The following is a 27,744-nucleotide window of genomic DNA, read 5'->3' on the forward strand; positions in this document are numbered from 1 at the left end:
AGGGATTGTTTGCATTCTCAAAAGTTTGTTTGATTTTATAGCCATTGATTGTATTATAACTTGATTAAGAGCTTAAGGTCTTTATATATCAAGTGGCTTATTCAAAAATGTATGTATTATTCAAGTTTATAGCAGCTGCATGGGGCCTCTTAATAGTTCATGCATGAGCCTGCTAATGACAAAATAGTGGAAGTTAGGTAGAATGTTAAGAATCCCCTAAAAATGATAATTGGAATAACTGACTCACTCTGACTGCAGAGATATTTCCTCTCAGGAAGAATGTCGGCTATTTGACATTTTCTTTCTTGGTTGCTAATTAGGAGAGTAGAGTGCACTTTGAAATCTTGCCTTTGTGAGGCGAAGAGTCACATTGTCTTTGGGCGTTCCCTTTAAAGACGAGACGTTACAACCCTGGCTCAGTGTTGGGGAAAAGGGAACACCGCATAAAAACCAGATGGAAGTAGGTTTTAACACATTCATTTTCTTCTTGTTATTTAGTGTTAAACATAAAGGATTTCCAAATTGAACAAGAAAGTGCCACAAAAAGACAGAACTATGAAAAAAGATGTCCAATCGGGGACAATATCAAAATTGGAAGTGAAAGAATGGGAAGGTGGGAGTTACATACACTCCAGGCTCCCTGTGTTATTTAATGGAAGATTCACAAGTTTCGGCTAATGAACATCCCTGAACCGAGCCAGCAACTCTCTGTGCTCGTCTCCCGCCTCCTGAAAGAGTTCTCGCTTCCAAGGGCTTTCAGAAGGCCGTCCATCGATCTCTGATGCTGAGCAGCTGTCACACTGATCCATGGCCGCACCGATCAGCTGCCTGGTGCTGCTGAAAGCTTCTCTTCAGGCATTGAATGATGTTTGGGTACACCCATGGCAGCCTGTCAAATATCCCTCCACTGCTCTACACTGGGTGAAAGATGGATTGACCAGATTGAATGGCGGGGTTGGGAGCAACGCTTTATAAAGCAGCATGGTCCTGCCGTGTCGCTCCATTTCTCAGTCATACAGAAATTATTAAAGCAGTAAGATTAAAACTACACCAAGATCTTGACTTGTTCTGTATGTGGTGGATGGATATAGCCATGGAGCGGATGTTTTCTTTACAATGACACTGAACTCTTGTTGAGTGGAGAATTAACAACTTATTATTTCCAAACTGGCTCCAGATTCCCAGTATAAGTGAAAGTATGTGCGTCCAGCCTAAATAAAAGTAAGCTTCCCTCTTTGCTGGCTCTCGGATCCATTTCTTGAAATCCTAGGTGTGACGATCAGTTCTGCATGAATACAGAAATGTACAACCGATTTTAAGGGCATGTTCCACAATCCCATAATAACAAGTTCCTTTTTTTCTTTTTTTTTTTCCAAATCCATCCATCTACTTTATTCAGTTTGTGTTAGCCATTTGACCCAATCCTAGGAAACTATAGAGCAGGAATGTCAAACACATTCAGCGCTCAGGAGCCACATTCAGTCCAGTTTCTGATGTGGGCCTCACACGGAGAATAATGCCATGAAAACCTTTAATTTTAAACTTTAAAGTGTTGCTTTGTTGTATCACTGGGTGTAGTCATAAAAATGTTTATATTTTCACAAAAACAAACAGGACACAATTATTACAATCTAAGCCTAAAGATTGTTTTAATGACACCTGTTGCAAAATACAGTGAACAAATAGCTGTTACTTTATGCATGTTTTGAAAAGCTCACCTTGACACCTTGCACAATTTGCGGCCATCTCGCCTCTCGAGTGTTTGCTCTCTAGGGTTTTTTAAATTTTCTCAACCACTGTCCAGTTCTTCTGCTCGTGTTTGGCTTTCCTAATTCCTGCTTCCTGTTTTTCCAGACTCAAATCATGGACATGAGGCTGGGTCGCTTAACACCTAATGACACAGTAGTATAAAATCGCTAATCGTAAACAAGTTTGAAGCAGCTTTTGCACCATTCCCATAAGTAGCTCTGCTCTTTAGGTGTATTTAGACTTGTTGACTCAGTATAATCCATCTTCTGCGGAAGTTATCAATATTAATGAAGTACATTTTCACTTGCCGTTTTGATTATGATCAGTAGCTGTTCCATCTGGAACTCATTAGTTTAAGGCCTAACTTATGAGTTTATCGATATTTTCCTAATCCTCCAAGTGATCCCGATTATGTTGTTAAAACCACGTTTGTTGGATGATAGACTCAAATGACTCACCAAACGGCTGTTAGAGCTTTTTGTGTTCTTACAAGCTTATAGTATTTTTCTCGTGGTCTTTTCATTCGTCCATTTTAAAAAGTAAAGGAACATTGTGTGAAGTTTTCTCATTGGGATAATTACACATTTTACCATTTTATTGAGACTCTGTAAACATGTTATCTTGCTTGTGGTTATAATTTAAATGTTAAAGAATTTACATTTTTACCAATTTCTGGTTTGATCAGTTACATTTCTTTGGAGTGTCTGCAGACGCTTCTGTCTGAAGAGTGAACGAAGAACAGCGTTTTGTACTCGGTGTCTCCCAGACAAAGAGGAACAGAAATCAAAAACCTGTCTTTGCCTTCCTTGGACAGACATATTGTGGCTTATTTAACGCTCGTATTTACAAGAGACTGTCTTTACAAAGACCAGTCTGCACCATGTCTGCCTTCTTTTCTTCCCCTCCATAAGAAATGACTCTGCTGCAGCCATGGTAGCTGGAGGCTCTCGGTGACGAAGAGGAGGGTAAACAATCTTGCTTTGCAATTATTTCTCCTTGAAGTTTGCCCAGAGAGGTTTGGTGGTATGTGTTTACGTAACCAGAATGGGCTGGGTGTCAGACAGACACCCACATCACCTGTGTCGATGTGCAATTTCCCTGCTGCTGAATGACCCAGTCTGCGCCGCTTATCAGCCCAGGAAAGAATCGCGCAAGTACAATGAAGAAAACCCCCCCAGACTCTGCAGGGAAACACCCCAGACATCATCACATGGGACAGAAATAAAAACCGCCAGCCTCTGAGAAGGCAGGGTGATTTGTGGGTTTTTGATTGGCGTCGCCAGGCCCCGGTATGAGGTATGTAATTGTCCAGGTACAGAGGGAGGGTGGGCTGAAGCGGGAGCTGCTGCCATCATTACCCTGGAAGACGGGGGTCTGGCTGGTGGCTGTAGTGCAGACACGAGGACAGATCAGGGTGGATCCCAAGAGAGGAAAAGTTTTCCTGCAACTTTGTGCCATCAAGGGACAAAAACTCGCCACTCATGTCAGGGGGGAATGAAGTGAAACTTTAAGTTGTAAACTCACACATTCATTAGCGAATAACTGTTAAGCGGCATCCTTTTTTCGTGGACTGGCAGCACAGCGTATGAAAAGACCTTCACAAGGCTTAACCATGCATGAAAAAAAAACCTGGCTGAGTTTATCGCTGTAAAGGAGCACGGAAGCATTTTTCCAAATAAAACTCAATGCAGACTAACAGAATTTAAATATACATTTTCAGAGTAAGAATTTTGATTGGTTCTTTGCGGTGTACCAAATGTTCCACGGACTGGAACCGGTCTCCAGCCCGGCGGTTGGTCATCCTTGCGATACATCCAGTAGGATGTATCAGTCTTTCATCAAAAGCCTCGCTCACTGTGAAAGGTTCAAAATACACAGCTGTTATGAACTCGATTAGGTAACCACAACAAGGAACCTCAAAACTTTACCAAGCCATTGTAGATATGCTGAACCAGAACCAGATGTGCCGTTGTTACACCTCGCCAATCTGACTCCTTGACGATCCTCAATGCATTCTGGGATGGCTCAAACTGCCACAAACTAAACATTGAGATTGGCAGTGAGTGACAGCCGACTGGACATCAAGTCATTGCTTTATTGAAGTCCAAATCCCTGCAGAGAGTGAGCGATCGGTAGGTAAGGATTTTCCCACACTGGTTATTATGGATGCCGTCTGACAAGACAAGTGTCACCTCTTGTTGGAAATCCATAGCAACAGCTTTCTTTTTCACGCAGGTGCTTTGGGTGATTTCTTTGTGTGAGGCTGTCGTATTGCTTATTGATTTAATATGCCTGCCATAGAAAAAAGTAGAAAAGAAATGGCCATGCCCAAGGTTATCGGCCATGTGGATTGCAGGAAAGGAAAGAGCTTCAAGCCTCTGACGTGGTTTTGATCACATTCAGACCGTTTTTTGCACAGAGATCGTAGATTGAGCCGTGGACCGGGATTGGAGCTGGGAGGTAAGCTCACTGCTGTGGAGACTTGACCTAAAAACAGCATGGATGAGGGGCAGATGCAGGGTTTCCCAGCACATGCTGGGAGAGCAATTTAAGATTCGCAGGAGCTGCCGGTGCCTCTCACATGGTTCCAGACCAACTTTTCTCCAGGAATTCACAAAGGCTGGCTCTTCTGTCTGCACAGAGCTGGAGAGTCCAAAACAGTTTCTCATATTTGCAATGTTGTACTCCTACGTGCGTACCGGGATAGTTATTTAAATCTGGTGATGCAGCCTCTCAGTCGGGTGATTTACTTCAGTCTGAGCTACTGCTGTGAAGCCTCTGCTGATTTCACTGAGCCCTTTTCCCTTCCTGCTGCCACCTGCTTGAATCTGCTTTTATGTGCTTTGGGGGCTTTAGGGGGTTCTTTATTAATGGTGCAGAGGGACCGTATCCAAACGAGAAAGTGTATGTGGAAAAAAAATTCAGATGATCTTGTGGTTTAGTGCTTAAAGAAGCCAACTCAGAGGGAGTGCTGGTTTGAATCTGATGGGCATTACTGCGGATCTGTATTAGCCCTTTGAAAAACTGGTGACCTCTCCAGAGCGTGTCCGTTGTCGAGCTGTGTCTCTGTGGTTGGGTCCAGGCCACGGACACTCGTCTGGATTGACAATTTTAGAGGATGAATGGGTCCATGAAGACGTGTCTCCGGGCTTTCAGGGATTCATCATCATCGAAAGTTGGAGCTGGGAGTGAAGAACACACAATAAGTCCTAGACTGCCTAATATCCTGAACAAAAATCTAAATAAATTGTACTACTGTTAACAGGCTCTGGAATAAACTGAAGAAATTTTTTGTAGACTTTAGTTTTTCAGTGAAAAAGTATGCTTCATGCATTCATGTTTCAGAAAATTTCGCATTTACATGGCAGTGTTTTCTAAATGATGTCTGTTTTCAAGGAAACGGCAGAAATTCTGAAAATGGTGTAGTTAGCATGCCAAGCCATGAGCTGGCATTGTTTGTTGTCATGTAAACAGATTGTTTATGTTTTCAATTTTTACTGAAATATAGATTTTCTTGAAAATTATTAACATGGCCAATCCTGATTTATTTACAGTCATACTATATATGATATTTCATAGTCGGCCAAGTTCCTCTGCCAATATATTCTGAAAAAGTGAAGATGAGTTTTTCTCTGCAGCCCAGCACACAAGTACTGCAGTCTGTGAAAGCACACACCCATTCAGTGAATTATGCTGCTCAGACCTTTAATTTATCACAAAGCTCAAGGTTAGGTTTTGGTGACACGGCCTCATTTCTTCTTCCACACGAGTCCGAGTCGTCAGAGCACTGAAAGTTCTTCCCTGTTTTTCCTCAGGACACGGAGGTCCGACGGAACGCCTCATCTTCAACGAGCTCTGTGCCATGAAGGACGACCCGGGCGACTGCAAGGCCATCAAAGACCGGTTCTTCTTCAACATCAACACCGGCCGCTGTGAGGTCTTTGAATACGGAGGCTGCGGCGGCAACGAAAACAATTTCGAGACCCTGGAAGAGTGTGAGGAAACGTGCGTTGTCTCAGGTGAGTGGGACCCTTTTTGCTGCCATCGTGGAAAATGGTTTTTCATCGATCTTCTTAAAAATTGACTTTGATTTGACAGCAGGCTCCTCAAAATGAATACGAAAGAGCTAATGTCTCACAGTCATAGTACACAAGACAGTGATTTATGATAGCTTAGCATTGCTATGTTGTTGTTAGCAAGTGATTAGACTTGTTTTCAAGGACTGTTGTTCCTCATTAGACTTTATTGCTACCTTGGGCATAAAATCCTATTACAAACTCATTTTGTCAGTGTGCAGCGAACATGGAATATTGCCAACACATTAATTCAGCACAGTTTTGCTGAAAGCATTTGGTCAATGAAAGAAGGGGAACTTTGGAGAAAGACGGTATTGTTATTTATGAGTTCTGAGCTGATAATGAAGTTAATTTGAACGAATCAATCATTAGTAAGATCTTAGTCTCCTAGATGGGGATATATTTATCATGCTGCTGTTTTGCATATTATTTACTGATGCAGATGTTGGATGCTTCAGCTCTTTTTGCAGAAACAAATACAGTGCATGAGTGGTGTTTGTGGGTAAACACCTTGACGTGTACAGCTTCAACTCACGCTGCATTTTTTTTTAAACCATTTAGTAATTTTGCAGGGGAAATTTGATTTGGTATCTGGGAATCGAGCATAATTTCCCATTAATCCTTGCTACATAAGAGCCTAATCAAATCCCGTCCAGTCACTGTGGTCATATTTCAGGTAACACGATGAGAAATATGAGTTTCAAAACAGTTAAATTAGATTAGGTTCTTCATGGCAGCATTGTTTGTTTATTGTTTCACGTCAGAAACGTTTCTTATTCAGAAATGGTCACCAGATGGTGCTATGATTTGGCTTTTTTTGTGTTTTGTGGCATTCCGGAGCGTTCTGTGGCGAAGGTCGCCGCAGCTGCTTGTTTCCATCTGTTTGAATGACAAAATCATTCCGCCTGGATCAGGAAATCACACCTCTCTGACCTAGATGTTCCCCTGTTCCTGCGCACGATGAGGTAGTTATCAAGCTTCTGAATTGCTCTCGGACGAGTCCTTGACTTGAATCAGACTGTGGTTTCGTCAGGGCGAGGGGTGACGAGCGCCACCTGCATCCCTACGGTTTGGAATCTGATTGACGTTTCAATTACTCTGACAGAAAGAAAATAAAAGCATGACTCAAAAAAGACAAAGAAGTTTATTGTTTCCATGTAAGTGTTCATAGCATCGCATCTGTCAGTTTTGCCCCAGGCCAAGAACTGCCTCATAGAACTGAATGAATTGATTAGTTTTGGTAAAAAGCATTTGTTTTTCAAATCACACTCTTTTAAATAAAACACAAAAATAAACTATTGATTGTCAATGTTGTGGACTGTCAATGCATTTGACCCACACTACTGGATCTAAGTCCAAGTCAACAGGTATTGGTCGAGTTTGAGTTGGAACAGCATCAGAAACACGATCATTTAAAACTTTAACATTTTGATTTTTTTTTTTTTTCCTGTATTTTGGATTATTCTTCCTCTCCATTTTGTTACAGGATTCCTGATGAAATGATGAAAGCTTTAGGCTTGGCTGAAATCATAAACAAATGCCAAGATGAATAAGGTGTTAAAGAAATGAAACATTGAATCAGTCCTTAAATTTAAAGTTCAACATTCTTCAATTCTTTGAACACTGAGAAAATTCCTTTCCTTTGGTGTTGCCTCAATGCTAGCACCATGAGCATGGAACAATGGCAACATCCGCATCAATATATAATAATCATCATATTATTCACTCATTCATCTACCAAAATCAGTTTTTTAAGATGCGTTCACTAATAACAGAACTAGTTATCTTCCACGCTGAACTTATAAGTATCAAGCTTCTCTTGTCAACATACTTTTTTTTAATTCGTTTTATTTATTTTGAGTACTGATTAATAATATTGCTGGACCTGACAGGGGGGACGGAAAGTGAAAGAAACAAACTAAAAACGCTTCAATTGCGCTTGGTTGTGAATAGATCAGGAAACCAAGCTTGTTTGCAGGTGCGCTGACTTCACAATGCAGAAGGAAACTCGCAGATATTTATAACAGAGCTGCAGCTTATTTCTGAACACCCTGAAACGCTACATTACAACTGGGACGTGTGTCTTAATTTATAATGTGTCTTCATGGTTTCAGTTGGGAAGCTTATTTAAAAAAAAAAGACAGTTCAACATGTTCTTTTACCTCTAGTGGAAAATTTCCCTCATCCGTCCTCTTTGCTGTGGCGCTCATCACTTTCTTGCACATTTTAACAAGTTGAAGCATGTTGCCTGGCAGCTGTTCCTCCAGCGCATGGCGTGACTGAAGGTAATGGATACGCACACAAATACACACACACACAAAAAAAAAAAAAAACAGCTCCAAATCCTGGATTACACGCAATATTGAAACTGGAGTTTTACAACAACACCCGGACATGATTAGATGTTGAAGGTCAACCTGAATGTGTGTAGGTGTGAGAGAGAGAGCAGCGACGCGCGAGACGTGGGCCGGTTGAAAAGGTGTGACGGAGACGCCGGCCGCAGCGTCTTTAATTGATTGCCGCTAAAAGCGTGATGATACCTGCTGGGAGCGTTCGGCTTCTGTGGAGGTGGGATGTCAGAAATTCATTTTCTCCTGTGACATTAAAGACAGACACTCTGCAACCTGCTGCTCTTTAGCAATGCTTTCTTTTAATCAGAGTTCTGTTTTTGTTGCGTTACAGAGAAAACAGAAAACTGAAACGGCAAATTGTGCAATGATTTGCTTGGAAGGAAAAATGGAACTCACTAAAGCGCGGCAGCAGTCACACTTGGCTCAGTCAAGTTTATGAAACCAAAATGAAGGAAACTTGAGAACCGTAAAGGGACAACTTGTTCTGTTTTTCGGTATCTGCCATTCACACAGGATGGAAAGCTCCTTAAATGAAAAAAAACACATTCCAATTTGCATTAAACACACCCTGAAACACCACAGGTCGCTCTATATCGACCTGTTTGACGGTGTTTTGTTTGTTATTGGACGCCGCGGGAATCAAAACGCAGCAGGGAGACGAGAACGCGGCGCATATCCTGCAGGCATGGCGGCGTACAGTAAATCCTTCAGTTTTTATCGGGCCGAACACACCTCCGCCGTCGTGGATTGATGAAAAGGCGACGTTAAATAAAACCGGCTCGGACAAAAATGGGAAGATGAGAGGAGGATAAAGCTGCCCGGCGTGTTCGGCCTCCTCTCCACTTCCAAACCCGCTTTATTCTCACCGTAAAGAATATGACACTGCATAAAGCATCGCTGTAAAACAAGGATATTCTATTGTGGCTTTTCAGGAGTGCTTTCATTGAAAAAAACAACATGTTACGGCTCAGTATAGCAGAGCGTAGTATTGCTTTATCTAAATTGAATCGCGCCTTCAGTTCGGGCGGCGACTGGACGTCAAAACTACAATAAAAATGGGAAAGTGTGTGAGGCGAGGCCCGCTTTAATCCTGCAGATTACAAGCATGTTTATGTGGGTTGAAAAGTGAGAGAACAAAGCAGAATCTGAGCAACTTTCCAGCTGTGCTGCACCAACAACGATTGATTTTTATATCCAATTTATGGGATATACGTGAGTTAAACACTTTCCTTGAAGTCTTTTTGTCAGATTTTTTGATATAGATTAGCTTTAAAGTGATTCTCTCAGTAAGGAGAGTCACTTTTGGTTATCATCAGTGTTACTATATGACAACGTCATCTAAATATTAGCATAAAAAAGGAGTAATATCAATAAAAAAAACAAAAGAAATGTGTTTGTAATTGTAGTCACGAGCCTTTTTGAATCTGAGAACCACCTTGTAATCAGATTACAGCAATGCTTGTTACTCCCCATCAGTGTCACCAACACAAGAAAAGTCTCCATTTGACAAATGAAGCTCCTTAGTCACTGCATTCTGATAGAAAGTCAGCAAGCTGGTAACGGTGGTGTTGAGGGTGCTGAGAATGAAAAGAAAACCTTCCAGAGGAAATGAACCATTTTCCCCTCTCTTGTACTGCATCCCATCTAGACGGGTGTTAATCATACCCTGATGACACCAGAACCCTCAAGCTGATGATAATTTAATTCAAAATTCTGATAATGGAATAGATTTTCACTGTCCAGAGAATGAATGCCTCTTTGTAGGACATGGCCCGTTTTAGTGAGATTCATTTAAAATCAAGAGAAGCATTTGATTTGATTGATTTGCGCATGCCAAGGAAACCACAAATCTACAGACCCGGGACACGGCACCTCGCTTTTTTTCCCCCACATAGGTTGGAACGAGTCCTTCATGGATTTGGCTTCACTGTAATGTTCTGGTGTAATTCTGTGGACCCAGTACAAAATCAGAGTTCCGGGAGGAAATCCACAGGCTCGTTAGAGGAAAAACTCAATTATTCGTTGCTAGGGTCCTTATTGTAGTAAATGTGTCCGTGTTCTGTAAATATCAAATGTTTCTGTGTTTTAAATGCTTTTTTCTGTCTATATAATGCATCAGCATTTTTTTTTGTACCACAACTTCCCTTCCTGCCTTTGACCTCAGCGCTATTGTAGACAGTTGTGAGAATCAGTTACTTATTTGGCTGTCAGCTTATCCTCATGTTTGCATGTGGATGATTAATTTTGCTTCCCTATTTTGCTCTACTGTCACTGTAACTTGCAGAAAGATTACCACAATACTACCGCTAAAGGCATGTCACATAGAAGTAAACAATGCAGGATTTTAATTCTCGTAGAAGTGGGCCTTGAGCATCTGCACAGTAGATGGGAAACGTTGAAATAAATATTTTTTTTTATACTTGTTTACACATAACAGAAGAAAAAGTGCTGTAAGCACAATAAACAGTAATTTCTAAAGAGATTTATTGCTGTCTGTGAGCCGTGTTTCTGAAAGCGGCACACTCGTGAGGAGGTGTTCAGTTAGTATTCCACGTGTAAGTGACAGAAAAACAAATGTGAGACAGACTGCTGCGAACGACCGAAGCCATTAATGAGGAAATGAAAGAAGCCTTGAGCTCCGCTGCAGCGCAATTAATGTCACATCGATCCAGGCTCGCAAATTAGATCTCAATACATCCAGAGATGAATCTGGAACAGAGCTGGATGAACAGCAGCTTTGATTTCCAGTCGTAAACAGATCGCTTGAATACTTGAATACTGCCTTTTGAGTTTTGTAGATTAAGTGTATTCAAAACTTGGCTTTCTTTTTTTAGGATCAAATCAGAGTTAAAGAAAATGAGCGATTTAAAAAAAAAAAAAAAAATTCTGATGATTTTTTCATCCGCAAATGAAAAAAATAAAAAACAAAAGGGACAGTTCTACTGCCACAGTTCTAAGACGATGTGCTAAACGCTCGTACGAGGAAACGCGTCAAATCCTCCACGTGAAAACTCACTGTGGTCACCGGAACAGGACGCTGGCGCTGGGCTTCGCCGACATTTGAAAATGTCATTGCATTTCTAACTTAAATAAAGTCCATTGTGAAAGCTGGCCTTTCCTTCCCCTGCAGCACGACTCTAATCATCAAATCAGTCACATTTTAACTCCGGCACGCTCGGCTGGAGTCATTCCAGCTCATGATGTTTCCGACATGTGATTGGTCGGTGATGGTCAGCTTTAGAGAAAAGTTCTTGTAAAAGTCACAGACCGTGGGGAGAAATATTGTGGCTTACAGCTCAGCTTCTAAAACGGTTTTCAGGCTTTTTTACTCAGCAGCTGTGACTTTTGCCCAAATATGTGTCCAAAAAGCCGTGCAGCATCAATCCGTGCCTTCTATAGAAGAGGTCAGGGACATAAAGTGTTTCTTTGTGAAAAAAGCCCCTTTTTTGTTCCTAGCTCTGGGTTTATGCTCAGTCTGCACACAGAAAAGTGAGAAATGGAAGGAAGAGCAAAAAAAAAAAAAAAAAAAAAGAAAAAAGCTAACAGCACAAACAACATTATATGGATGAAAGGGTGCAGAGGAAACATTTCCTCCAAGAAAAATGGTCCTCTCTCCTAAATAACAAGGATATATTACTAAATTGTTTTTCCAATTGTGTTGTGCAGCAACTGAATTATGTTCAGATTTTTTTTTTCCCTTCTGGTGAAATCACATGAAGAAAGTCCAGGCTGGCTTTGTTAACGCTGGTCTCCTCGTATCGAGTGTATATTCTGACCTCTGCTCATGAAGAGGTTCAGACGACTGAAACTAATGACTGCAATTTATTTTTACATGTTTAATGATGCGCTTTGCGCACTTCCATGCATCAAATAAATTGAACAAAGTTCAACTGCTAAAGTAATGTTAATTAAACGAGCTTCCTGTTGCATTTTTTTGTATTAAATTGGAAAATTTCAAAATGCTTTTAAATTACTGAACTTTTAAAAACCTCATGGTGACAGTGTTGTAATACAGTTTTTAAGTCGGAACCGAAACAGTTATGTTGAATTATGTCGCCTTTTTGGTTGAGGGTCACTTAAATGTACCACATTTTCACATAAGTGAATCAAATCAAAGTATTTATGGGATCTGATTGGAGTGTTTTGAAGAGGGGGTCTGTGATCTTATTGGCTGATTTACTTGAAAATTGATCACATTTTGTGCAGGTTCATATAAACCAGAAGCTTTTTCTTTAATTAAAGCTTGATGAAGAAGAGATGAGGAACGGGCGTTCTCTTGCATGGTTTCGTAACTTTTTTCCTGCTTTAACCAGTCATGGTCTGTATCTCTTTTTTATTTTCCCAAAGAAGCATCACATAGTCACGTTATGTGGAAATCGTTTGACTCCAGCGAGGTTTAGATGATCAAATCGAGAAAAGACGGACTGTGAACACACCTCTGGGGGAGTTGTAGGTTCTGTTTATCAATTTTGAAGGTTCTGTTTATCTGTTTTTCGAGTGAAAATGGAAAACTTTCATTGTGGTTTTGGTGTCCCTTTACACACCAGCGGTGGTTGCAGCATTCGCAAAGGAGTTCCAAGGTGGAACTTTCGGAAATGGTTAAAACGGTAACTTTTTGAAAACGCTCTGACCCTGTATAGGTATGAACAGTGGAAAAAAAACTTTTTCAGAAACATTACTGAGATTGTTCTATGTGGATATTACAAGCTATAGCAGCCTTATTCTCCTGGGATTTGATAGTTTTATAGTTGAATAACCTGTAATAGCGACCCCCGCCACTGGTAATATTCATAGCATATTCTTCTCTACCCGCATGTGTGTGCGGTTTGTTTTGAAAACAAACCATAGCACCCTCGAGTGGCCCTTCTGGCATTTAGATAGTAGATAGATAAATACTTTATTAGTCCCGAAGGAAATTGTGCAGTAGTAGTCTGATGCTCACATTCATAAACCCAGAAATAGAAATAGTTAAAAAGTACAATTAAAAAGACAAATAGCAACAACCATAATAAATAAATCCAACATTAGAAAGTCAAGTGCTACTCCATAAGGTGCTATGAGGTAAAAGTTAAAGTTAAGCACTAAAAAGCAAAGTTCAGGACCAGCATCAGACCCTCCTGCTCCTCCCTGAAGTGGCTGCGTCCATGTAAACGGACGCTAAATTAAAAACAGTGCTGTGCAAACGCATGACTGTCAACTCAAAAACTACCAAATCGAAAGAGAATCTGGACTGGAAGTCCGGACACTCTGGTAGATGCTATTGCTGGTATTGTTGCGGCATTTCAGAAAAGTTGCCTCTTTACCCAACTTTGTTGGAACTTTTTTTTTCTAAAATTTCCACCTTCGGTGCTGTTTTCACAACTTTGCTCAATGGCTCGTGAACAGACACTCCGAATGAAAATTTTCCCTTGAAAACTGAGGTAAACTTTTAAAAAGAACAGTCCTGCTCCAAAACACTGGAGCGATATCCACAACACATTAAACCCCCGGTGGCTCGGATCGCTGCGATTACTGAATTGGGGCTTGTCGGCGTCAGTCAAACAGGAGATATGTTTTAACTACACTGATAGTTTCTGACTGAAATCTTTTCCGTGCGTGTCACTCTGGAGGATTTTCAGGTTTTTAATGTTTGTGTGTGGTGCCGTCCAGGGAACCGTTGTTAATTGAGTGAGGCCAACTTTATTTCTATTCAGGCTTTTAGGGAGAAATTTTTCTTGGCTTTATCACTGTTTGTTTAAATTTCACAGTCTTCATCTCTAATCAGCTGATCTTTGGGCCTAATTGGCAGATCGCGTCTGAAGATAATGGTTAATGATAATAATTATCCGCAGCTCTGCTCCTTTTTGTCTGGCTCAGTCGTTTGTTATCTCTGAAAGTAATTTAGCTCTTTCCAGTTCATGATGACAGTGTCAGACTTTTCTTTTTTTTTTTTTTTTTGTTCCTGCTAAGCTCATTTTTCCTCCCCTCGGAGCTCAGCTGGCAAACACTGACCTTTAACACTGCTGACTTTATCCCACAGAATACGTTTTTCTATTGCCTTTTTTTTTGGAGAACCAAAAATAACATCATGACTGGGAAATCAGAAAATATGAAAAAGATTATTGAGGTCAGTGTCTGTCCGTGTGGATTTCAGTGCGACTGTCGCCATCCAGTGGCCCTGTGCCATTTCTCCTCCCTGATTTCATTCATTAAGCTTTAATTCCTCAGTTTTCTTAGGTTTTGTCAAAATTGTGTCGCAAGTTTTACAAGCAGAGCAACGAAAACAATCCTTTTTTTGGAAGAGTGAAGGGAGAAAACAAGGCGAGGAAATAAAAGTTGAGGAGATAAAGGAGCGACGGGGAGATCCAAAGTGTTGTCAGTGCAGGCTTTCAGTCGATTCACTCCCTTTTTTCATCAGGTCGCGGATGACAAATGCGCACCAGACGTCTGGAAACGGAACACAGGCGCTGTGTTTTCATGCCCGATGTGTGTGAGCTCTTTAAATCTTTCACGGCTGCCTTGAATGTTGGGGTCTGCCTTGCTGAAATACTGAGGTTCTCTTTAGAAAACGGCCAAAAATAACTCAAACGATGGACTTCTATAATAGAAAATAAAGGCGATAATTCTCCCGAAAACACAAATCACCTCGTCCACCTTCACAGCGTTAATGGAGAATTGTGTTTGTGAATTATTCATGGCTCTGGAGAGAGAGCCAGCCTCCCCTTTTGACTCGTCTCCCTGCCCATGCTTCTAAGTCAAAGTCACCTCTTAAAAAGTATTTAGATGTTACAATGGTAGCATTTTAATGGTGGTCACCCTTCAGTGGAGTGTGGTTATTCAAAGGCTGAGCAGATAGAGCAAATAGAGGGGTGGATCTCCGAGAGATACACTGCCAGCCGTGTCGGCGGATGCTGCTCCTCGATGGCTTTCGACGGGCAGAGGGCGTTTTTTCAAAAGCCAGGAGGGCCCGGCTGAATCCTAATTTACAAGCGTGATCGATTTCTGTGTGTTTTTGCCTTGTTAGCCAGCGAATCGCGCTTTCCTCGTCACCTTGTCGCAGTGTTTTTTCGAAACCCATGATGCCTCAGCGCCTCCTCATTTATCTCTTTGCGAGTGTGAGCGCGCAGGGTGTGGTTTTCTTCCAGAAAGTTGACCTGATTCTTCATCGTCCAACGCTGCTTAGCATCTCACCAAGGCCAAAGAGTTAAAACAGCGTTGCTCAAATAATGAAGATTCGGAATTGTGAAATCTAGTGATGGTTTGTTTGAGAGTGAGATGCTTTATGCGTGCTTTCAGTGGTGATCTTGCCTGAAGAAAAAAAGGAATGAACCATCCATCCATCCAGCCATCTGTTAATCTATCCATCAAGCCACTCACCCCACACACCCATTCATCCATCTGTCAGTCCATCCATCCAAACTAAAAATTGCTTGAAGTTCCTGAAATTAATAATAACTCATGCAGATTCAAGAGGAATTGATTTGAACAATTTTATTTAAAACTGACAAATTAGCAAGTTGATTAAGTTGATTAAGTTTTACTGTTGCAGTTACGAATGAAGATTCAAAAAAAAAAAAAAAAAAAAAGACTGTTTATTTTTGAAAAAAGTCTCAATCTGACTGTTACTGGTTTTATCTTTGTGATCCGATGTTACTGGAATGTCCTGGAGCCAGACTGTTGTCTGCTTGGCTGTATTTTCAAGAAGTTTTGGGTGTTTTCCTGAAGTTGAAACAGCTGGACGTTTTTATAGTGAAAGAGCGGTGAGGTTGCTGATATATCAAGTGCGCAACAGAACGGCAGAAGCTGTCAAACCGATGTCCACCAGACTTTGATTCATGAACGTGCAACATGATAAGACCTGTAGAGGAGGAAATACTGCACAAGTTGTCCTTTTTTAATGTTCTCGGAAGAAATATGCTGTTTAGAAACTCACAGGAGTGTTTTCTTGACTACACTTTACCACATAAGCCAGTGGGTCTCAAACTTTTTACAGTGAGAACATAATAATTTCTCTAAATACTATCATTAAAACCACCCTGAACTTATAATAGATTACTTATTTCAAAATAAATTAATAACACTGTTTATTGGTAAAATATTTTATTGACATTATTACATTTAAAATGGCCAAAGGCATTATATTATTGGTTGATTCTGTATATTTTTGGATGGATTCCCTCACTAGAGGGAGTTCGTGTGCCTACTGTGATACACTGAACATAAACTAAGAATCACTTCAGTCACAACCTTGAGGAGAACCGTGAGGGTCAGACACACTCTAAAGTTAAATAAAATGAATATTGTCCCCCGGCCTTTATCAGTGTTAAAATACTGACTAAAAGACATTCGGGGAGCGATAGCAATATTTTGGGCTTCTTGTTTGTGAGGCTGTTCATCACTGTCACATGTAGTGTAGTTTGTGGAAACACTGTCAAGCGATGGCCTTCTGATATATTTAAAGCATGATGAATGTCTCTCCCAAAGTGCCTTGAGCAAAAAGTTGCAGTAAAACTGTCACTAAAGAATGTAATCAGAATACAAATCATGGGAAGTCAGACGGATACTTTGGAAACCTGGTACTCCCATGTTGTAATCTCAACTTAATTTCAGCTGAAGAGAGTCACAACTTATATTGGAGGATTACTGGTACATAAAACAGACTAATGTCAAGAAGATGTTAAAAAACTGGGAAAACAACTGTTGAACATCGAGCAGGTGGTCTTCCAATCAAAAGGTTGTAGATTCAAGTCCCTGCATCTGCCTTGTCCACGTGTCAAAGTGTCCTTGGGCAAGACACTGAAGATAAATCAGCCCACTGCGCACGGCAGCCGTCACACTGGTGTGTGAGTGTGAACGTGACAGATCTTGGAAAGCAATGTTGAGATTGCTCCAGTGGTGAAATGATAATTATCTCCTCCGTAAATGAGGCCTGTCACTTTAATTTTCATGTGATGTGCCAGACTTCCTGAACATGCTCTTCTCTTTGTTGCAGGCTGTTACTGCAGGAGGGAAAAAAACAAGCAAGGAACATTTTGAAAACCGTTTTCCTCTTACGGGAGAGTTCTGATTTCATTATAAATCTGAGATGTATAAAGGGATTGTAAACATTACACTTTCACTTGCTGCTCATGTGGACTCATATTAGAATGAGACATACACGTCATGACCACCTGAGACCACTAGGTCACTGTATGACAATAGAATGACTCTACAGGACCACTGAAACCAACATTCCTGCTGCGTCTCACTGACGAGCACATGAAATGTTGCAAACAAATACTACACAGATGATTTAAACTTGAAATTGAAAAATAATACAATGTGGAAATGCAGGAAGAAGGCTACCCGGTACATCCTTTAAGCTGGTGTTGTTCAACAGAATAGTCTTGACTGGTTCCTTATTTGTTCTCAACACCAGTGTTTTGTATAGTCATTTATTTTATTTTTTTGTCTCAGGACACATTTTATGTTGGATAGTGTGATACTGAGAAAATACACCTCCAAATATTGGTAACAACTATCATCACTGATGTAAGGGGCAAGAGAAAGATTGCTGTTATTTATTGCAAAACTCAACAAGATTATCGCATTTCTCTTGATATTGCACATCCTGACTGCCACGGCTCACTGGTAACAGCCTGATGAAATCTGTTCTGCAAAGTGGTGCTGAAGAGTTTCGTTGTTTTGTTTGTTTTTTTTTTCGGTTTGTGGATGAGATTCGGGTTTCTGCCGACGCTGTATGTTTAAGCAGAGCATTCATCCAATTGTGCATCCTTTTCACAAACACTTCCCTCAAATTCAGCGTGGCATGTTTATTATTTCTGGAAAGCTCGAGATCTCCACTAGAATATGAAATAACCTTGATGAGATTGATCACAGCGTGTTTTGGTGCTGGCCGACTCACTCGGCAGGTTGGGAAGGGTTTTTAAGATGGTTACTTATTTATTTTAACTGCTCCCACAAGCTTTGGAATTCATGCAGCAGTAAAATAGACCATTAGTGTCCCTTCAGAGGCAAAATAGGGGTAAGTTTTGATACTTTGCCCACTCCGAGCATTTAAATATATGAGAAGAACCTGGCATATGTGTAATGAATAAAACACAGCCTGCCTGAGGAGTCAACGCCGCTCTGTGGAAGAAGCGGTGATCAGTACAGGAGAAGTGCTGATAGCCTCTGATCCCTCCGATGCCGTTGTGTTTGCATACTGAACTGAACTGGATCGTGCGTCTTCGGAAGTTTTTATGACAAGCTCGGTCTGATACGCAGCAGGACGCCACACAGCCTCCCGCAACATCTGTGCCGTGGAGGCCGCCGCACGGCGGGGGGGGCGGGTGGATGCAGTGAGGATGCCAGATCTCAAGAATAAACAGCGTAACCTGAATCACCTTCATCACTCCCGATACCAAACAAAAGAGGCAGCGTCTGTGTCGCAGCATAGCAGCTGTGATTAGCATTACTGGTGCTAAGCTAGTAGAGATTGTTTGTACATTATGTAGAAACGGCGCTCTGATCTCCTACATTTTGGTCTGATCAGTACTGTTAGTACTTTTGAGCTCAGTCAGACTTGTCTGGAACTCCATGTTCAAGTCACAGGAGCCAGGTTCCTAAACGCCCTGGAGTGATCAGACATGCAGCCACTGCTGGGAAGAGGTATGACAGCTGAGGTGAAACAGTGGGGAAATGTGACAGAAGAGACTCTGCAGGGGGAAGATGTGGCCCACCAGGGAGGAGAAGGAAGTTCCAGTTGGAAGTGTTGACTTTTCCGCCTGCGGTGGATTTTTATCCGAAACCTGACAGGAGTGGAAATGTCACGCCGCCTTCCGGGACACAAGTGGTGGTTGTGGTCAGGGTGAAGTTCCGCTGATGGAAAGTGGGTCACAGCCTGCAGTTCATCTACCGTACAGGCTGCGGACAGTCATACCTTCAGTCCCTATGTCTTTAATTCTGTGTATAGCAGCTCAGAGGTCACATAAGATCCTTTTGATAGTGCTGGAACACTAAACATAGCAACACAACCACATGAATTATGGTTTTTTTCATAGTTTCAGTGCAAAGAAATACATTCATACCAAGAATTCATAGGAATTATTCTGAAAATGTTCATGTATAACCTGTTATTGAACAAGTGGGCACTATTCTTTCTTCAAAACAAAGCATTAGAGGTGAGGAGAATTGCAAAGCACATCACGATTATGAAAATGGAGCAGTTCTTGCAGGCTAATCTCTAATAGTTCACAGGATGAGACAACCGGATTGTGTTTTGAATGCATTCAGGAAATGTTATCCAATATTGAGTTTTTCTAATATAAGTTGAGAAGCACAATGTAATTTCGATTCAGTTTTAACAGGCATAAATAGCATTTTGGGGTTTTTATTGAAACTAACAGTGAAATTTAGTAACACTACGGTGTTACAAAATTATCAAAAAGGAGGTGTTAGACCCTGTTTATATATCAACAGTGCATCCTTGATTTCAAATCAACACTGCAATATCAAGATGCACGATATAGGTCTTGCAACAAACTTGATTGCATCCATTTAATTAAGAAATTAGAAACAGAAGTACCACATAATTCCAAATGGTTGATATCATGCAGCCTTTATTAGTACTTGACAAGGGGATTGATTTCTGTGTCCCTGCGGATTAAAAAACAGATGAAAACAAAGTCATCTTGATGAGATGCCGTGATGGTCTCGTTCTCCCTCATGAAAGTAGCTGCATTTTCAAGCTCAAAGACTCAGTAATAGTCAACCTCATGAATTTTAGAGGCCAGATCAAAGTTTAGTGAGGAGTTGGATTGAGCTCTGTCCCCTCAAGTCCCTTGAGCTGAGCATCGAGGACTGTCAAGCAGCCTGAGAAACGCCACGCTGAGACTTTATAATAAGCTGAGGGCGATAAGGATGCTTTGTGGAATGCAGGTGCAGAGCAAATCAACCTAGAACTGATTCCGATACCAGTGTCCAGTATGGGTCTGATGAAGCACTCGTGCTTATTAAAAGATCCCCGAGACATCATGTGGCCAGCGGTCTGGAGATCCTTGAATAACTACAAAAATAACACAGACTGTAGATTCTGATCTGCCAAAAATATCAAGAGGAGGCGAAAGCTAGTTAGTGCAACACCAGCAACCTAATCACCAGAGACATTTGGACCAGCAGTTCCTTATTAGCTTAACTTCTCAGTGGATCAAGAGGATTTTATACTCCAAGCTACATGTGATTAAAGTATGACTGATGACAGAGCCTTCACGTATCATTTGTGTATGAAGTATAAATCAGGCTTAATAATGACATTGAATCACTACTCAGATCTTTACTCGGTACCGGTAAGTAGCTAAAGGTTAACACTCGTGCTAAAAAAAGGTGATATTTGTGCATCCCTACTTAAAATCAAAATGCATATCTTATGCTTTTCAGCTAATCGTTGATGTGTGACTTTTAAGACTAAATGAAGAGAAAAATCCACATTCATCGTTTCTCCATCTTCCCTGTCGTTGTTGAAATATACCCAGACATGTGATAAAAGAGGCCAGTTGGACCTCGGTGGAGGTGGTGCTCACCTTCCTGTTAAATGCTATCATGATGTTCTATAAGCGTTTTCTCTCTCTCTCTCTCTCTCTCTCTCTCTCTCTCTCTCTCTCTCTCTCTCTCTCTCTCTCTCTCTCTCTCTCTCTCTCTCTCTCATTTCCCCTCCGTAGATGACAAGGACCCCTGCCACCTCCCCGAGTCTAACGGTCCCTGCCGCGCCATGTTGTCGCGCTACCTCTTTGACAGCGCGAGTCAGCAGTGCAGGCATTTCTACTACGGCGGCTGCTTTGGCAACGCCAACAACTTCAAGAGCATGGCCGAGTGCCAGGCCAAGTGTCAGAACACGGGTAAGGTCGGTGTCGCTCTTTTATCGTCTCAGTGTGGGAAGAACGGATGTCGTTTGAGCTCTGAAACTACTTATTTTCATCTGTCAAATCGACGTTATAGCTCACGAATTTGCAGTTTTATTATTTTATTCGACATAAACAATATTTTTCAGCATACATCATGCATTATTTGTTATATTTTCCAATTCATGTTAATTATGTATTTAGTAATCTTTATGCAAAGTGAATGAATGGATGACAGATTGTGTGGCTCTAATTAAACAGTGAACAGTGTGTTGTAAATGATCGCAAGACGAGCTGCAATTTCAGTTGCTCTTCATTGTTTCTTCACTTTGTCAGCGTGAGCTTAAAGCAGAAACACACACAGCCTCGTACACACACACACAAACACACACACACACACACACACACACACTCTGGGGTCTGCCGGTTCAGCCGGAGCTCAGGCCGAACCGGCGACCGGAAAGTCATTTCCAGAGAGTTGACGTCGTCAAACTGGTGCCACCCCAGAAAATTAACTTTGTGATGAACTTCAGCTGACCATGAAATCACACTCCGCCTTGATTTAGCATTTAAATCGTTTCAAAGTGACCAAAGCACACTCAATTATCCCGGACTTAGGCACGACTTACAAGTCATTTAGCTGTTGAAATTGTACAGAAAAATAATGAGCAAGCCGCCTGACTGTGACCGATTATGCCCACGGTGCATGTCGTACAGGAAATCAATTGAATTTTTTTTTCTTTTTTAAAGGTAAGTAATTTCAGATAAATTGAGTCTTGGGCTCCATTTGTCGACGATGTGTTTTGCAAAGCAACACCCGCCTCAGACTAATGCTAATGAAGTTAAACTTTCTTTAATGATGATTGATCAGTGGGAGGTAATGAAGTTTGCTGGACTGGATTGATGTTCTGTGTGAGGAACGCTTTGCTAAATTGTTCATTTTCTGTCTGTCGATACAGTAAAACCTACCAAGGCTTCGGAGGTCCCGACGCAGGCCACGAGCCGAGCCATGGAGGTTCAGCCAACCGTACCGATAGGTAAAACTAAATCAGCCTGAATGTGGAAAAACTGGGTCCCATGGGGGGTTGTGGTGGGTTTTCCTCTGCTTGTTCTGGTTCCGGTGCATCACAATCACATCTTAAAGCGATACTTCAACATTTTGGCAAATTGGTCCATTTAGGGCAATTCCCTAGTCATTTAGAACAGCGTACTTACTTTTTCTGTGAGGGCGAGCTGTTGTTTATTCAGCGGTGGGTCCGAGGAGAGCTTCACGGCGGACATAATGGAAGTGGATGGTACAGTTGCTTCCCTCGTCAAACTCATCAAATACACAATCCAACAACCCCAAAAACATTCGGGTGGACACGTTATAATCTGCACATTCACTACGCTGTGAAACACCTACAAATAATATTGTAGCGTTACGACACTGAAGCAAATACTGGGAACTACTTTTTCTTATGAGATCACTACGCCCAGACGCCATGTTTAGTAAGTAGTTCCGTCTTAGCAATCTTCGCAAAAACCACTCAATCTCGGAATTTTGCATTAATATTTCACAGCGTAGTGAATGTGCGGATTATAACATGTCCACCAAAGTGTTTTGGGGTTGTTGGATTGTGTATTTGATGAGTTTGACGAGGGAAGCAACTGTACCATCCACTTCCATTATGTCTGCCGTGAAGCTCTCCTCGGACCCACCGCTGAATAAACAACAGATCGCCCTCACAAAAAAAGTAAGTAGGCTGTTCTAAATGACTAGGGAATTGCCCTAAATGGGCCAATTTGCCAAAATGTTGAAGTATCGCTTTAAGGCTAATTTATGTTGTTTTAATTTGTGTTAATTTAGTTTGCTAAGCCTACCTTTGCAGGTGAAAATGGTCTTTATGATTTATGGGTGCGCTTTTAAAATGACAAAAAGCCAAATTATTAATTAATCTTTTCATCAATGTGTTTGTCTTGTAGAAAAACGAGCTGTGATTGAACCTCTGATCCAGGCCAACAACACAAATGCCCTGACTGCAGGTAAGGAAATGTGATGCTGTGCTGATGCAGGGGTCTGTTGACAGTCTGGTGAAATGTTGTCCATCTGCTCGTCTGTTTTCGGGTACATGAACACCCAAAACACTACGGAAGTTTTCTTTTTCACTTGAAAACATCGTCGTTTAAATTTGTTCTTTGATCAATTCTGCCTTTGTGCTCTGGGTGGCAGCAGAGAGTCAGTTTTCCTCAGAACTTAAGATCTGTTGTTGTTTGTTCGTGCTGTGAATACATTTTATGAAACTCAGACTTTGCCTTCGTTTGCCTTTTGATCAAATACAGGAAACTCTAACATAACCGTCATGTTGACCTGCTGACCGATCAGAGCGGTCATTTTAAATCAGCTCTCATCAGAACCTTGTTCACTCTCCACAAAACCAGTCTGAACCAGTTTAGAATACATAAAACTAAGAAAAAAGAATGTATTTTTAACTCCCATGGTTTAGAAAATGTTTAGAAAAGAAAGCTTCAGAGCTCCAATAGTTCTCTCATTATTAAACTCCTTCACTGTAAATCCTTTGATAAAATCTCCATCATTCATATAAAACTAATGAATTCCTCAGAACTGAAGCTCTATAAATCTTCTGGAGTAATTTCATGATGATTTTAGTTTTCTGTTAAATGGGGTTTTGATGCCTCTGGGCTGAGTGGTTCAGTCTTCTCCTATTTTGAAACTAAAGACTGACATCTTGTGGCTGATCACTGACACACACTTTTAACGTTGTGGACCCACTCAGAATGAGGATGTTTTCCAAAAATACACACATGAATACCTAAATGAACTCTGTTGAGCACTGCCTTGGATTATTTAATGGTAAATATGAAACGTTTGTGTTTCTGCAGCATTGAAAAACACAAGCCATGAAAAACACAACTTTTTGAAATTGGTTTGCAAGATGGTACTGTCTGAAAATGCTCTGACTGTCTCCAACTCTGAGGAAGGGCGGAGAATGAAACTTTTTGAAAACACTCCAACTCCATGTCAGTGCAAAAACAAACAATTAAAAAGAAAACAAAAGTGGAAGTTGCTTTAGTTCTCTTATTTTGGGACAAAAATAATATATAATATATATATATATATATATATAAATATATATATATATATATATATATATATATATATATATATATATATATATATATATATATATATATATGTACATAAATTGTGATTAATCAATGTAAGGATGACTGAAGTTTTTTTGTTTGTTTTTTTTTTAATCGTGATTAATCACATAATTAGGCTCAGGGCTTTTTTCCAGTTTAAAGCTGTATTTTTAACATAGACACTGCATTAATTTGGCCGACATGGCACATTATTTTGAAGGAAAATCCAACAAGGTCCGAAATGAAATTCTTTCTCTGTTTGATTCCCAATCAAGATGCTCTGGTAAAACATCAGTCATGAAATGCTAAACAGACTTTAAAGAAATGCAGTTCAAAGTGTGATTAACTGATTAACTGTGATTAGCTATGGAAATAACACGATTAATCAAGATTTTTTTTTTAAATTGTTTTGACAGCCATAACTGGGATATTGGGATATTCCTGAAAGCTTCCTGAAGGCTTATTCAGAATAATGTCATATTTTTGAAGCATGTGATGTACTGTAGTAAAATCGTCTCTCTTCATCCATGTGATAAAATGGAAAATGCTTTGCACGAAGACATAACTGTGGAAGAATGAATCCATATCTGTAACAGGCAGTGCACGGCCCCTGGTTCTGAGATGTGAGGAGAATATCTGCGTGCATTTAGCCTGATTCAATACCTTCCTCACATGAGGAGAAATGGAGAAGCATCTAGTTTAAAGAGATTCAATCAGATGCTGAAGACAGAAAGTTCACAGTGTCAAAGCTGAGATCACTTTGGATTAGCCTCATGTCTTATTGTCCAAAGAAAAGATGTAAAATGACAGGGATGTTAGCTCTGTATCACAGGTGGAAAAGCCTGTTTGTATGGTTTAATGAGCTCTCGGTTGCATCTGACCCCGGGAGGGCAGCTGCCCAGCCCCGCCGAGAGAGCAACGATAACAACTCCTGCTTCTTCCTTTTAATCTGTCGATTTCAGTCTGAGAGCCGCAGACGCAGGACACAATCTATCCCAGTCAGACCGCAGCTTAAGGCATTAAGTGTACAAACCCACGTGGAGTTCAAAGCTAAGACGGCGCTTATGAAAAGCAAACACTCGCTGCTCCCCCCCCCCCCCCCCCCCCCCCCGGGCGCGTTCCCACAGCCAGACAGCGATGGATCTCAGTCAGCTGAGGGTGGGGGGATGTTGTGAGTGACCGCCTGCCGCTGTGACCCGCAGACTTCAGCCCGTCCGAGCTGTGCTTCAGCCCCCTGGACCGGGGGACGTGCCACGGCGCCGAGAAGAGGTTCGCCTACAACCCGCAGACCAAGAAGTGCCACACGTTCACCTACAGCGGCTGCGGGGGCAACAAGAACAACTTCCTGCTCCGGAAGCACTGCATCCACAAGTGCATCGGGATCAAGACGGGTAGGAGGACGTTCTGCCCGTTAACACCCAGCAGTGTGTGTGTGTGTGTGTGTGTGTGAGACTCTGACATGCTGAGTTTGACGGTTTGGTTGCAGGTCACGGGAGGAAAGTGATCCGGATCAGGAAGAAAAACATCGAGAGCATCGTGAGCCGCTTGGATTGAAGACGCCGTGAAGTCCCGCCTCTCTGTATTTATGTCCATATTTTGCGTCTGGCTTTACCCGTCGCAGGTGTTTTAATACCACAGTGCTGCTTCTCTCAAGCCAAATCTGATCTTGAAGTTCGATGACAAAACACCAAACGCACTCCAACACGCAGAAACCCTCCACACGCTGAGGCACGACGTTAACATTCAATAGGAAATATCTCAAGTTAAATGTTTGTCGTGTTTCTCTAACTTTAATATTAGAACATCTCATCAACTCACACTTCATGCTAAATGTGTGTGTGGTGTTCAGCCCCACTGTGATTGGCCCCATTTGCCAAACGTTTTTCGCAGATACATCAAAAATCTCCTGGCAGACACTTCATCCTGCAGACGCTGGATTAATAAATACATCCTGAGGCAGTTTCTTCAAGTCCTCCAATTGTAAAAGATGAGACTGGCGGCACTCATCAACAGTAAATCCCATCCAAATCCAATGAAATTCCTCATTGTGACTCTATTTTCTGTTATGTACGCATAATATTGTAGTGGCCTGGGGTGAGTGGCCGAAAGGCATTGTGGGACATGTTCTGGGCGGGGGTTGTTTTGTTGGTTCAGAAGCGATTGTGTTAATGTTCTTAAGCTGTTGTTGTTGTTTTGTGCCATAATCAGTTATGTTATTCAGCATTTATTGTGTTACTGTGGCCGGGTTCTGTGATTTATGTTACACTGGGAGTGATTTTGATACCGCTGCTGCATCAGATGCTGTGTGTGTGTGTGTGTGTGATGGTGTTTGGGTGTCTGTCATAAAAATTGGAGCTGCAAAATCCCAAAACACTCCTAATTTCACCTGCATCGGCATTACAACATGCATTCTGGAGAAGATGTGCAGTTGAAAACACACAGGATGTGGCGGATTTAGCTCGATAACACAACGTTTGAAAAGGAAATTCAACGTAAAATTTTTTTTTGTTTTTCAAAATTTTCAATCAATGACAAGAAACATGGCTTGTTTTGCTGGTGTGTTCTATAGCAGCTGATCTCGCTGAGGACATGGGCTTCACTGTGATGCTCCTGTGTGTAAATTTCTAGCAGTGAACAGAAGGGGGCAGTGTTGTCCAAAGAATGGAGGCTCTGTTCAGCACTGCAGCCTTCACTGCTGTTTCATAATCATTTCTGTAACAAGAGTTCATGTAATAAAATCCAACCAACATATCGTCTTTCCTGTGGTTTTGTTTGTGTGTTTTCCACTGACCTGTTTGGTGCTCAAGGGGTGAAGGTGGTCAATCTAAATGCAGAGGGCCTGGAGACGGACGTGGATGTGGCAGTTTATTCTGGGTCGGGGGAAACACGGGGATAATCTGAGGCCTGGCTGGAAAAGCAGGGTCAAAGCTCAGGGGAACAAGGGGGCTAATTAAAATCCTGGCGCTAACGCCGGTGCAGACGTGAGGAAAGCGTTTAAATACAGTGCAGTGCATGTTGGGATCGGGAGGCGATCAGGCACAGCTGGGAACACTCAGGAAGAGGAAACGGAGTTGAACACACCTGGAATGAAGACCCATGATTTGAAGAGCTGTACCACAAGAACCCATTTTACAATATTTTCAAGTGAGAATGGAAACTTTCAATGCATTTTGGGATATCTGACCATTTACATGACTGTGGTGCTGAAAATGGATTCAAAGGTGCAACTTTTTCAGTGTTTCTGCCGTTGACGTCTTGTTTCTCCCCTGTACTCTCTAGAATCCACCCAACAAGTTGTCATGAACCCCAAGTCAGGAAACTCTGAAGGTCCTTTAGCCTGAAGTGGTGAAAATATTATGAGTAAAGAGCGTTTATCACGTTTAACCTTTGGAGGCATTCAGAAGCAGCTGGAAGGGTTATTTTAAAACTGCACTTGTCAAGTCAGAAGTTCTTGTTTTTTTTTTATTGCTGTATGACTTAAGTGGATTGTGAAAGTGGATTTTCTCATCGTGACGAGCCCGCAGAGAATTGCCACCTGATTCTGGAGCTCCCCAACAGCTGCTG

At 41.4% G+C, this 27,744-nt stretch overlaps 1 protein-coding gene across 1 annotated transcript in view; it reads left to right on the forward strand.

The window, feature by feature from the left end:
• tfpia (tissue factor pathway inhibitor a) overlaps positions 1–26,936 on the forward strand; it is a 35,458-nt gene extending 8,522 nt beyond the window's left edge. The window contains exons 2-7 of the mRNA XM_030111464.1: positions 5,565–5,768; positions 20,854–21,030; positions 21,993–22,070; positions 22,999–23,058; positions 25,383–25,571; positions 25,667–26,936. Of these exons, the coding sequence (XP_029967324.1) occupies positions 5,565–5,768; positions 20,854–21,030; positions 21,993–22,070; positions 22,999–23,058; positions 25,383–25,571; positions 25,667–25,734 (776 nt within the window). The 3' untranslated portion in view covers positions 25,735–26,936. The remainder of the gene's footprint in view (positions 1–5,564; positions 5,769–20,853; positions 21,031–21,992; positions 22,071–22,998; positions 23,059–25,382; positions 25,572–25,666) is intronic.
• The last annotated feature ends 808 nt before the right edge of the window (positions 26,937–27,744 follow it).

This window comes from Salarias fasciatus, chromosome 16, assembly GCF_902148845.1.
Source record: "Salarias fasciatus chromosome 16, fSalaFa1.1, whole genome shotgun sequence".
In the NCBI taxonomy this organism is placed as follows: Eukaryota; Metazoa; Chordata; class Actinopteri; order Blenniiformes; family Blenniidae; genus Salarias; species Salarias fasciatus.